This window comes from Talpa occidentalis, unplaced genomic scaffold (assembly GCF_014898055.3).
Source record: "Talpa occidentalis isolate TD23 unplaced genomic scaffold, MPIMG_talOcc4v2.1 talOcc4.11, whole genome shotgun sequence".
Taxonomy (NCBI): Eukaryota; Metazoa; Chordata; class Mammalia; order Eulipotyphla; family Talpidae; genus Talpa; species Talpa occidentalis.
The window spans coordinates 99635928-99648791 of NW_023601104.1; the positions used below are offsets into that span (position 1 = coordinate 99635928).

Sequence of the window (12864 nt, forward strand, 5' to 3'; positions counted from 1 at the left end):
TTCCCGGAGCCAGGGCCTGTCCCGGCCACCCCAGGCCAAGCCTCCCGGGCCCAAAGCAATTGCTCACAACTGTTTGATGACCAAGAGTGCGATCGCCCTAGTAATCAGCCAGTCTGCCCGGGTCTGGCACCCCAACCCTGAATGCGGGCCCGGGGTAGATGTGCACTCCTGCTGGTGGCTTTGATGAGTCGTTTCACTTTCTGAGCCTCAGTTTCCTCCTTCTCCAAACCAAGCCTCGGACCTGCTGGCTCTGGCGAACCATTAGACGTGTAAGAACTTCAGCCGCCTGAGTCAGCAGGTGCAGCAGCTCCGAGCGGGGGGGAGGCTTGCAGAGGAGGGCCCCAGCTCAGCAAGTCCACAGTTGGTCAGGCGCCTGTGGCCTTGGGGCAGCATGTAGGGCGTAAGTGAACTAATCGGCTTTTTATGCCACTAGCCTCTGTGGCCATCCCCTGCGGCCTTGACTGTGCTGATGCAGAAGGCGCTGGGGAGCGTGGGCGCCGGGCACAAGTGCCTGATTGTGGACACCTGCAGTATGCGTGCCCACGCACGCGTAAGTGTGCATACCTGCGCCTAGAGGCCAGGGATGTGAGGGCGGCGTCACTCAGACCGGGACGGCTGTGAGAGGATGCCTGACTACTACGGGAGAGGCGAGACCACGAGCGAATGCCAGAGAGAAAAGGGTAGGCTCGTGGGGGGCTGGGAGGCTCTGTTCCCGCCTGCCTCCCACCCGCCCCAGCCCGGCCTGTGCCTGCCTCCTTGCGCCTGGTTCCCTGAGAGCATTAAAGCCTGAAAAATCCACCGAGGGCTCCGGGGCTCTATCTGGCCGGTCCGCAGTGAGCCTGCCCTGCGCCTGCTGGCCCGCATGCCTCATCCCGGACTGTGAGAACCTCCACCCAGCGTGGCAAGGAGCAGAGGCTTTCCCAAGCTGCTTCCCTGTCTACCCAGCTCAGGTATGGAAGATGGCAGAAGGGGGAGTCCCTTTGCATGTGACCCCCACACACTCTGAGGCAAGCTCTGCACCCACACTCTCCAGGTGAGGAAGCTGGTGCTGTGCAGTGCACAGACACTTGCCAGTGGTCCCAAGGCTGGGAAGCGGCCAGGAAGGTGCTGCCCGGGAGGACCCCGTCTTCCCTCAGCCCTTTGCCTGAATCCAGTCCCTCCCACAAGTCAAGAGGGAGAAAGTTCAAAGAAACAGGAAAGAGCCCAGAGCAGATTTATTTTTCCTTAGATAAATTTTGTACAGAATATATTACAGTCGGGAGTTCTCAGCTTTCCCCAAAAGGTCAGAAGTTATTGCATGTGTGCCCAACGGTTCTGGCGGTGGCAGGAAACTTCTAGAAAGCTGCCTGTGTTCGGGAGGATTATTTAAAGTTGTGGGCCCCCCTGCAGAGGGCTGCGCTGGGGTGGGGGCCCGAGAGCAGACAGAAAGGAGCGGGGGCGACAGAGAGGCCTGGGCCTGGGCGGGCGGGGGGCCGCCTCCCTGCCAGAAGCAGCGCCCAGCTGTCTGGCCAGACCTGCCAAGGGGGCAACAGAGCCAGGACCACGGGTGCCTTGGAGCCCTGGCTGGTGGGGTCTGTGGGTGTCTCAGCCCCGCCGAAGCGCCTGCAGCCGGTGGGCCACCTTCTCCAGCTCTGCCTCTATGACCGACAGGCTCTCCAGCTCCTGGTCCTGGGAGAAAGCATCACGGTCGGGAGGGCGGGCCCAGGGAGCACACAGTCCAGCAGCCCGGTTGTGCCGCTGGTTAGCTGCGTGACCTTGAGCAGGTGGCTTTGCCTCTCTGAGCCTCGGGGCCTTGTCTGCATCTTGGGGACTGTGGTACTGTCTTGCTGGGCTGCTCAGAGGACTGTTATGCACAAGAATGTGGGGGTGCAGGGGCCCTCACCCCACCCCACCCCGGTGTCCTCTTAGACCTGCCTCCTCCTGCACGGCCCAAGACAGACCCGTGGGCAGGGAAGCCTCCGGTGCCCTTCAGAGGCCTTGCAGCCCTCGCGTCCCAGGCCTGGCTGTGGCCACACCTGCCAGGGTGAGGCCAGGTCTGGGTTTCCCGTCTGCTGCCCTGTCAGAGCAGAGAGGCCTCTAGCTGCATGGGCTGGGCCTTGATCCCTGGTCCTAATTGTGGTGGACTCCAGGCTCTGGCTGCCAGGGCGGTTCAGGGCAGCAGGGGACCTTTCTGTGAGCTCAGCTCTGTGCCCCCATCTCGGGAGCCCCTGGAGCCGGGCCTGACACCCACGAGGCATGGCCTGGGACCCGGAGCAGGAGTGAGGCGTGCACGCCTCCACCTTGCCGTGGGGGGGGGCATCTTCCAGGAGTCCCTGCCAAAGGCCAGGCAGCAGAGGGCATGCACCGGGGCCCAGTGGGAACAGATGGACAAAGGCTGCCGTGGACACAGGGGCTTAGGAGCAGGTGCAGGGGCTCAGCAATGCTGCTAGGCCATTTCTAAGACACTGAGTGTGGGAGGTGGCCCCTGCCCTGCCCACATGACTCTGGGATGCCCGTTTTCCACCCTGCAGACCAGGCCTCCCTCTGCAGCTGGAGGAGAGAAGGTGGGGGGGGGTGCACCTCAGGCACCTTGCTCCCTACCGCTGGTGGGGGGGGGGCCACAGGTGCCCAGACCTGGCCTGGGTGGGGAGCCAACTCTTGTTTCCCGCAGCCCCCACAGGCAGAGGCCCTCTCCCAGTTCCAGATACCAAGGAGCCGCCTCCTTGGGCTGCCAGAACCCTGGGGGATACCCAGAGGCAGGTTAGGGCCTGGGGAAGGGGAGGAGAGGCCCCTCAGCAGGGCCCCCAGCTCCCACTTCACCCCCTCCCGTGGGGCTGTGCCCCTGTGCCCCACTGAGCTTCCTAAGCAGCCCTGGGCATGACCGGGCTCCGCGTGTTCTGACCGTGATGAGGGGAGCAGAATGGGCACCTTCCCTCCACTTCACAAATGGGGGAACCAGGGAGGCTCAGAGAAGGGGGATGACCCACCCACAGGCACACGGCTGGCAAGAGGTAGAGCCCAGGTCTTCTGGCAGCCCCAGCAGCCCCCCCACCAGGAGGGTGCTCCTGGGCTGCCTGGAGGCCAGGAGAGGACAGGCCTGACCTCTCACATCTTAGTGTCCCCTCCTCCCACCCCCACCTCTTGGGCCAATGGGGCCCGGGCCTGGATGCACACAGCCCTCCCCGGGCCCGTCCAGCATGTCCTGCAGGGTCCGAGGTCTCCACCCAGAGGCCCCAGCCCCACCTGCCGCTTCAGGACCAAGGTGCCTCCCAGCACCTCCGGGCCGGGCCCATCCCTCCACCCGCCCCGCTGACCAGCCTCCAGCTGCGCGGGCGCCCTCTGCGAGCACCTGGCCGCGTCCGCTCCCGCGCCTCCCTGCCTCTCCCCGGGCCACCCCCGGGGCCGCTCCCGCCCGTACCAACCTCTGCTCTGCGGTTGGCGCTGCCCTCCTCCTCCTTCCTCTCCTCCGGGAGGCCGCGCGCCTGCAGGGGCAGGCCGGCCTCCACGCTGTCCTCCCGGGAGGACGGTCTCCAGCCGCGGCGCAGCGGAGGCCTGGGGCCCCTGGGGTCATGGGCCCGGGCCCGGAGGGAGAGCTGCATGGAGCGGTCGGGGGCGTCCTGCTCCCCGGCCTCCCCCTCCAGGCGCCTCTCGGCCGTCAGCTCCTCGGCCAGCCGGTCCATCGTGCTCCAGCGCTGGGCGGCCTCCCACTCCTTGGGGAGCCGCTCCTGCTCCGCCCGCTCCCCGCTCCGCCCGCCCTGGGAGAGGCGTGGAGGGGCCCCGGCCGCCTCCTTCTCCTCTTCCTCCTGCCGGGACGGCTCCTGCGCCCCCGGCCCCGTGGGGGGCTGCGCCTCCTCGGTCCCCGCCTTCCCGGCTCCGTCCAGCGCCTCGGGCCACCCTGGGGCAGTGGAGAGAGGAGAGTGAGGCAGGGCCCGCCGCGGCCACCACCCCCCCCCCCCCCCGCCTCGCCCGGGTCCCCTCTGTGGCCACTGGCGGGGCCCCGACCCCGGCCTCAGGGTCCCGCCGGCTTCTGCAAAGTGGGTTTGACTGGGCGGGGACGGCCCTCCCGCCACGGCTCTGCGAGACCCCTCGGGGCCCGCGCGGGCGGCTGGCCGGGCCGCCTCTGCCTTCGGCCTCTCCCCACGAGCCCGGGCCCCTGGCACCAGGGCGGGGAGGGGCCGGACACCAGCCCGAGCCAAGCCGCCAGGAGGTCGCTCCCCGGCCTGGGCCGCCTGCCCGGCTGTGCCCTGCCCGCCGCGCGCCCCCCCACCCCGCGAAGCCCCCTCCTCCGGGGCTGGGGGTGCAGAGAGGCTGCGGGGAGTGCGGGGCGTGGGCGCAGACGAGCCTGGGCTGGAACCAGCCTTTCCTGTGAATCAGCCACGTGACCGAGGACCCGCGCCCTCTGGGCCTCAGTTTCCCATCTGGAGAAGGGAGTCGTGCCAACCTCCAGCCGGGCGGGCGGGGTGTGTGGGGGGTGTGGGGTTATGGACGAGGCCGCTCCCGCCCGCCCCGCCCCGACCAGGCCGCACCTCTCGGGCTGTCCTTGTAGCCGAAGCTCAGGTGGGGCCCGAAGCCCGCGGTGGGGCCTTCCTCCTCCTCCTCCTCCGGGGCCCGCTGCTCCCCGGCCCCCGCCTGCTCCCGGCCCTCGTCCTCCCTCTTCGCCTGCTGCCCACGCCCGGCACGCGGGTCCTTCTCTCCGTCCTCCAGGCCGCGGGAGGGCCCCGCGCTGTCCCCCTCGGTCTGCGCGCCCGGGCCGCCCCGGCTGGGAAGGGCGGTTGGGAGGCGGGCGGCGGGGTCCTCCTCCCCCGGGGCCTGGCCGTCCTCCACCTCGGAGCCCTGCTCGGGCCCAGGGGAGCTCTGAGGCCTGTCCCCCTCCACGCCGTCGCCGTCCTCGGCCTCCTCAGACTCGCCTCTCTTCTCTGCCGGGCCCCTGGCGGACGTGGCTTCCGGCTCCTCTGCGGACACAGCAGAGCCCAGTCAGGCCCCGAGGGCCCGGCCGCGCGTGGGGTCTCCCCAGAGCCCAACTCAGACGTCAGGCATCGGCTGCAAGCCCTGCCCGAGGTGCGAGGCCTCTCCAGGTCGGGGCCGGACCTGGGCACGACCGGGGGTGCTTCTCGCCTTGTCCTTCTACTTCTTAAAGCAGGAGGAGATTTTTTTATTTTAAGACCTTGAGACTGACCCCAGGAGGCAGAGGTCGGGATGGACGTCGAGGACATCAGCTGGGCCGGCCCCTCACCGCCCTGCGCGGGAGGCACCAGCGCCGCGACTCCACGCCCCGCTCCGGCGGGGCTGCCCGAGCGCACGGAGCAGACGTGCGGTTCCTCGGCAGGCAGAGGGCCGTGGTACAAGGTGTCCTCTCGCGGCCGCCCTGAGGCCAGCTCTTTAGGGAAAACCTCTGCCTGCACGAGGGTGATTTCCAAGCACCGCCAAGGACATAGCGCCCCTGGGCTCCGGGGCCGGTACCAGGGGGCCCACCCTCATGATTTTAACAATGCAAACTGATCCTCAGAAAGGGGAGTGACCTGTCCGAGATCACGCGGTCTGGAGGAAAAGGCTGAGCCTGGCCCAAGCCTCCCAGTCTCCCGCGCTGGGTGCCCCTGCGCTGACAGGGCCGGCTCCCCACACGGCTTCCCCTGCAGCCGTGGCCGGCCGCAGCCCTGGAGCCAGGATGCGGGAGTCCATGCAGCACCCCAGGCAGCCGCTGGGGCGACAGCCGTGGCTCAGGTGAGGCCCCCCTGCACCCCACCCCCACCCCCCTCCTGCTGGAAGACCTCTGAGACCCCCTCCTGGGAACGGCCGCCCCAGCCCTCCTTTCACAAGCCACGAGAAGGGCCTGCAGGGGCAGCTTGCTGCTGCTTCCAGGCGCAAAGAGGTGTGACAGCGCTGCCTTGACCTCAGCCGTGATCTCCTTGACCCCTGAAAGCTCTCTGGCTTCAAGAAAGATCCAGATTCATTTCAAGCTTCCAACCTACTCCTCTGGGCTCCTCCTACAACGTGGCTCTGCTAAGGCGCCCGGAGCCCAGGAGGCAGCTGCAGGGGTGCAGCCCTGCTGCAGTGGCCACCGAAGAGTCAGAGCTGAGGCCTCCGGCCCTGCGCCGCGCAGATGGGGCAGACGGGAGTAAGACGACCCAGGTTCCAATCTCCAGTTACAAAGCCACTGTGGGCGAGGTACTCACAGCTCTGGGCTCAGCTTCTCCACTTGTAGAGGGGCTCAGAGAGGGGCTCCTGCCCCCACCCCGGCATCTCTCAATCCATCAGAACCCCTGTTCCCATCATGTCCTCCCTCCCCCGGCCTCTGGCACTGACCCTTCAGCTGGTCACTCTGCTTCCCCACAACCTCGGAGAGTTCATCTTCGAAACTGCTGTGCTTCTTCTGCTGGTGCGCCCGCTCCTTGGCACCTGAGGGGAGGAAAGGAGGAAAAGGCCCCCTTGGGTCTGAGCCGAGCCCTGCACATCTGGCTGAGAGCGAAGCCCGGGTGCTCATCTGGAAACTGGGTGTGTGGTGTCCTGAGCCTGCCCAGGAAGAAACTGAGGAGTGGAGCTGGGGAGGGGGAGCATGGCGCCCCTGCCGCCTCCCAGCAGGGGCCCATCTCGGCTTCTCGCCCAAGAACGGAGAGCAGCCCAGCCAGCTGCCTCACGGGGCAATAAAGGCTCCGATGGAGCCAGGGTTCCCGGGGTACAAGTAGAGAGCGGGGGCCCCTCAGGTCCTCCCTGGTGGCCAGGGACCCTACAGCAGGACGTAACAGTGTCCACTTGTCTCCTTAGGGGGCGCTTTTGATTCAAGTCACCCCTGATCTCCTTGACCCCAGAAGGCCAGGCCCTTGGGAGAAGGCCAAGCATGTGCCTGTGTCAGCCAGTTGGGGGGACTCCTGCAGATGTGATCGAGACCCCGGTCCCTGCGGTACCCCCAACCAGCGCTGCCTCCCTGCCTGTGCCCACCCATGCCTGGATGGCCCTCATCAGGACAGCTGCAGGGGAGATGACTTTTTCCCATGATGGGAATTTCTGGGAATTTCTGGAATATTCTGGAGGTGCTGGGCCTTAGAGTTCGCCCGGATCCGGCCGCGGGCAGACCTGGGTCCGCACCTCCTGGCCTCTCTCTGTGACCTGGGCAGTGTGGGCGCCCCACAGCTCTTGTCATCTGTGAAGCAGGGTTGTGCATAGCAAGCGCTGAGAGAGGCGCGCGGCGCCCTGGGAGAGCAGGAGAGGGCGCGGGTGGACGGGCGGGATGTCAGTCAGACCGACCCGCGTTCTTTTCATAAAAACGGCGCGTGTGCACAGTGGGTGCTGTTCCTGCTGGACGCACGCACGGGCGCGCTGGGCAGCGCCAGCTCAGGACAGGCCCCAGAGTAGTCTCTGCTGCTATCCTATTTAATAACTGCAGTGTAATAGCAGTCAATAGTTAATTTTTAAAGAGTGTGAAGTTGATTTTTTAAATTGGTTTTTTCTTGGGCCTCCCCTGGTGGCGCAGCGGTTGAGCGCTGGGCTGCGAGGCTGCCTGCGGCCTCTGCAGCGCCGGTTCAAACCCCGGCCGCCGGCGAGGGTCCCACAAAAAAAAAAAAAATGTTTTTTTTTTCTTTAAATTGCGGTAACATGATTCACGACGCTGCCCTGATGTAGGGTGGAGGGCCACCTCTCCCGAGGTGAGGAGCCACACCACACCCAGCACAAAGGACCCCTAATCTTCCACGTAGTCCTTGGGGCCCCTCTCCGCATGGCTCCCCACCCTCACCCTCCACATTTACATTTAAAATCACCGTACTATAGTAAATCAGTTCAAGTCTAGTGTTTTAAAAATACCAGGTTGATGTGGGGAGGATTAATGAAGCAGGTAACAACAGCTCGGGCTCCGCCCCTCCACCTTGCCAGGCGCTCTCTTCAGGCTCCAGGCAACCGCGTGAGGTGCTGTTTGCCCCCCAGGAGGCCGGGAGCGAGGCACGGAGTGGCGTGTTGACCTGGGGCCCTGCTGCGGTTATTTTCTCTGGTTTCCTCTCCAAATCCCTCTCCTGCTCACACGCGGCCTCGGAGCGGGGGCTTCTGGGAGGTGAAGCCGCATCGAGCCTTCCCTGCGCTCCCGCCCTAGCCAGGGCGGAGCAGCCCTGAAGAGGTGTCCTCATTTCCTTTGGACCCAGCTGCAAGATTCACACTCGAATCTCCGGGCGAGACACGGCCCTGCCGCCCAGTACAAGGCCGCTTCCCACAGGGAGTCAGCCTGGCCAGGTGCGGGACCAGACCCAGTTTTTCCAATTTGGCAGGGAGGGATCGCTGCCTTCGTGACCCCAGGAGACGGCCTGGCACCAGGCGGAATCACTTACTGGGGGCTGACATCGGCCTCGCCCTCGCATCCCGCCCTCTTGAATGCCCCGTGGAGCTCACGCTCTCACAAAGCCCCCCATTCTCAAGCATGCGAGCGGCTCACTTGATCTCGGGGAGAAAGACATGCCGGGTTCTGAAGTGCTTGGGTTTGGGGGAAGCTTCCGCGGCTCCCCCTTAAACGGAAACTCACGAGGGCAAAGGGCTCCTTCCCTTGCCTGGAAATGTGTCTGGGTGAACAGGGGAAAGGCGTCCTCTTTGCGAGCCAGGCCTGAAGTCCTCGCCCCGCCGCCCCAAGATGGCCGGGCTCCAGAGACCTCAGGGCGTGAACACAGTTACCTCTGGCCCCGGCATGTCCTTCAGCCACGCGCGACCTTGGGCGAGTCCCTCGAACCTTCTAGGCCTTGATCCCTCTGAGTCAGTGGCAGATGGGCCGGGAGGCGCCGAGCGCCCTGCCCCCCCCCAGCACCCCCACCCCGCCCTGGGAAGCAAAGACCTGAACATCGGGAGGAAACTTCGCTCAACCTTCCACCCTGGTTTTCTGACTCTCAGTCCTGGAATTTATCCAGATTCATGGGCAGCGGCTGGAAAATACCTTGGAGGGCGAGGTCTTGGAGCTCTTTCAGCAAATTCTGGTGTCGCAGGATGGAGAGGATCCGCTCGTCTGCGGTGGAGCAGCGCCGGCACGGGTGATGTCCAGAGAACAGCCGAGAACAGAGGAGCGTCAGTATTTCCAGCTGAGCACATGGAATTCATTCTGCAAACTCAAAATCTGGGTGGCAGCCTCAAGATCGGGTCGAGATAACACTTCTGAAAGCACCTCCTTTCGGAAGTGTCCGTCGGAGAGACCCCTTCTCTACCATCCCAGAGACCAGCGCTGGCCCAGCGCGCAGGCCCCAGCCACGAGAGGGCGGCCCCGGCGGGGAGGGGGCGCCGTCTGGACACACAACTCGCTCCCCACCTCTGGCCTTTGCTGGAGCTGCCCCTCCCCCTGCAGTGCCCGCTCGTCATTTTTCTCCGCACTGATGTCCAGCTTTTCTCTTAAGCCAACCCATTCGCTTACGCGGGGCCCGTCCACCAGCTGGCTGAGACCTAACTGCCTGTGTCCGTGCTCTGCTCGCTGCCACTCCGATATTCATCACATCCCAGCCAGATGTCAAGGGCTGTTGTGGGTTGGGCATTTAGCACACAAACCCTTGTCCACAGGGAGCCACACTCCGGGGGCTTGCTGGGCCCGCCTGCTTGTACTGTGCCCAGAATTCTACTCGGCTGGTTGATATCCACCCATTCTTGCCTCCCAGGGGCTGTGACCTCTTCATCATCCACTCAGACCCCAGCCCGGGCTGTGACTGTTGAATGAGACTGTGGAGTCCTGTCAAAAGCCACACAGCCATCTCCTGCCGCCCCGGCCAGCAGCCCTCCCCACGCCCGGTCGTACCTCCTCGGAGTGTCTCGAAGCACTCCTGGCTGACGGGCATGGGGCTGGGCTTGGACAGTGTGTCAGAGATGACCTCAACGATGCACTTCATCACCTGGGAAGAGAGGGGGGCAGGTTGGAGTTGGTTTGTGCTTGGGGCTCAGCAAGCAGAGGCTCCAGGGCAAATTTCCAATGAGGGCATCAGGGTATTTGCTTTTGTATTCAGAAATCCATGGCTGCCTGGCTCAGGGATAGAGATCTGCTTTCTTAGCTGAATAGTAACAATGATAATAGGAAACCTTCTATGGCATTTACCATTGCCAAGCACCCCAATCATCAGGTGCCCCTCTTTGGCGGGGTAGGTGCCTATTACCTGCTCCTTCCCCAGTGTTACTATAGAAGGGGAAACTGCTCCTGGGCATTGGCGGTATATCTTGCAAAGTCCTTTAGTCTAGAGATGCCCCAAGGGTCAGCTACCTCCAGGAAGCCTTTCTGGAATACGCGGAGGAGAGCAAAGGCCTTCTAGTTCTACCCTGTCTGGAAACAGGATTTGGATTCCTCTCTCCCATCACCCACGGTGTTGTCACATGCAGGGAGTGACAGTCTCACAGTCTGATTCCATGTTTACCCACGGATGAACCCCCTGGGGGGGGGTGGGCACACTCTGGCTACTTTGGGGCCCCATCACAGGCTAACAGCAGCCATATATCTCTGACAGTCTTGTCCGGTGCCCAGCGGAGAGCTGTGGATAATCAGGCACCTGCTAAATGATGACATTTGCATGCGGTGCCAGCAGCGGCGTGGGATGACTAGCCGTGTGAGCTTGGGCATGGGACTTGACCGCTCTGAGCCTCAGTTTCTTCATTTGTAAAATAGAAGTTGAGACTTTCCCAACTCCTGAGTGAAGAGGCACAGATGGGAAAATACTCTCTAAAGCATGAAGTGCCTCACGCACACCCGCGGAAGGATTCACAACTCCAGACCTGCTTCAGCTGCCGAGAGCCAGGCAGAGGAGCAGAAGGTGTGAGACATGCATCAGGAGATGCTGGTGGGGAGGGAGAGGATTGGGCCGTGTCTGTGGGATGCCAAGGCAACTGGCTCCAGGATCCAGAATGGCAACTGGCACACAGACTCTGCAGTAATCACAGCATCCTAGGATGGAACATTCAGGTCTTCACCAGCTATTCTGGTGCCCCTAATTTCAGGATCCCGACTACAATATGATGGCCAAAATGGGGTTTCCCAACAGGGATCTGGCAAAGAGAGCGCTGCAGACTGTACCCCGTGTCTCCCCGTGACCTCAGACCTTGCATGGGGGCTATCCCATCCCCAGTTCAGGAGGACAGACTCTGGGAGCGAGTAACTGGGTATCCCCAAGAGGGCTGGGAAGATCATGAAGGAAAATTCTAGGAATAACTGTGTCCATTTACTGAGGACCTACTGTGTGCCGGGCAGCTACAATTCCTACTCCTCAGAACTCCCTTCAAGGGGAAGGGGGAATCCCCGAGAAGTTAAGGCATTTTTCCAAGATCACACCGCCACAGTGAGTGGTGAAGGTTTAAATCCAGGCCTGTCTGCAACTAAAAGATAGGAAATACAGCTGACCAAATTGAAGCTGGAATCTCTCTGATGTTTTGGGTATTGACCACAGCCTCTCTGGCAGGAAACAGCTACTGGAAAGGTGGGGAATAGAAATTTCTCTGACTCTCAAGTGTGCCTCTTGCTGACCACAGGACCCTCCTGAGGGTCTCCCGAGCCTCCTTGCTGTGTGGCCTCCATCAGCCCCAACTGAGCAGGACCCCGGCTGCAGGAGCAGGACCCACAGCATTTGAGAGAGCCACGGCTCCAGGGTGGTGGGGAAGTTGCTGGCAGAGCCCTGCAGGGAGGGCCTGAGCACAGGGGGAGGCCAGAGCCAGGCAGGGGACAACTAAAACCACAGAGAAGCCTCTCCCCACCACCCCCCAGGGAGAGCCTACCAGATTTGGGGGGTTCAAGGCAGGTGGCCTAGCGCCTTGGCCCGGCAGAAAAGACACAGTCCCTCCCGCTGGGCTGCACACCTAGCTGAGAGGAAGCAGGGAAGTCCTCCCAGCAGGGAGCAGGGGACCGGGCAGTCTGGTATCTTCTTCTGCAAGCTGTCCCTGCTCAGCAGCCGCAGTGCTGGCTCTTGGCTTCATGCCAGGCTCGCTCCCGCAGCTGCCCAGGAACAGGCTGGGAGGTGTCACTAGGGCCTCCCAGCTCCCACCCCGAGCCACCCCCCACCTCCTTACCTCGGTGTCCCCTTTACTCATAGGGGTGTTCACAGGGAGGGCAACAACTGGGGAGAAAAAGAGGGGGGGTTACTGCTCTGCTCTAGGAAGAGCCCAGTCCTTCCCCACCGTGTTCCCTGGGGGCCATTCACCCCAGCTGGCCCCGCACAACCGCCCCAGCCGAGACGCTAGAGATGACTTTGTTTTCCTTCCTCAGCTGCTGACCCCAGGGAGGGCGGAGGCGCCCCCAGAGGCTGCCGCGAGCGCGCCCCTGGCCCTGGGGAGGCGCCCGCGGGCGGGGCGCGGGGGCTGCGTGCGCGCCATGGAGACGGGCCGGGCCGCCGGGACCGGGCGGGGGCGGGGGGAGCGCCCCGGGTGAGGGAAGGCGGGAGGCAGGAGCGGGGGAGGAGGGCGGAGGGGGGCGGGCGCGGGAGCCCCCCACCCCCCCAGTGACCTTGGCCGTCGGGGGCGGGGCCGGCGCCGGCGGGGCCCCCCAGCCCGGGGCGGGGGCGCGGGGCGGGCGGGGCGCTGTCCCCGGTGCTGAAACTCGCCGCGCGCGGGGACGGCTTTGGGGGCGCGGGGCGCGCGCGGCCAGGGGCGCCGGGACCCGCCCCCCGCGCCTGCTCACCTTGCCCGGCGCAGAGCAGCAGCGCCAGGACGGCGGGGGGGCGCATGGCGAGCCCGGGCGGTCTGGGGCGGGCGCGCGGGTGCCTCGCGGGGACGCGGGGCGGGCGCAGCGGGGCAGGTGCCGGGGCGCCGCGGCGGAGCGGGGGGCGCAGGGTCTCTGCGTGCAGGCGTCTTTCGGGGCGCCCGCCGGCTCCCGCGCGGGCTGGGGCGCTGCAGCAGGAGTAGCCGCCGCAGCCGCGCGCGCCCCTTATAGCCGCCCGGCCGGAAATGACGTCATGGGGCCGC

At 64.6% G+C, this 12864-nt stretch overlaps 1 protein-coding gene across 1 annotated transcript; it reads right to left on the reverse strand.

Moving 5' to 3' along the window:
* Positions 1-1198: 1198 nt before the first annotated feature.
* On the reverse strand, positions 1199-12637 carry CHGA (chromogranin A). Its single transcript, XM_037504017.2, has 7 exons — positions 12581-12637; positions 11974-12020; positions 9728-9821; positions 8885-8953; positions 6283-6375; positions 3402-3874; positions 1199-1668 (listed from the first exon to the last, which is right to left on the reverse strand). Exons 1-7 carry the CDS (start codon positions 12624-12626, stop codon positions 1585-1587), a joined length of 906 nt encoding a protein of 301 aa, XP_037359914.1. The 5' UTR covers positions 12627-12637; the 3' UTR covers positions 1199-1584.
* Between the last annotated feature and the right edge of the window lie 227 nt (positions 12638-12864).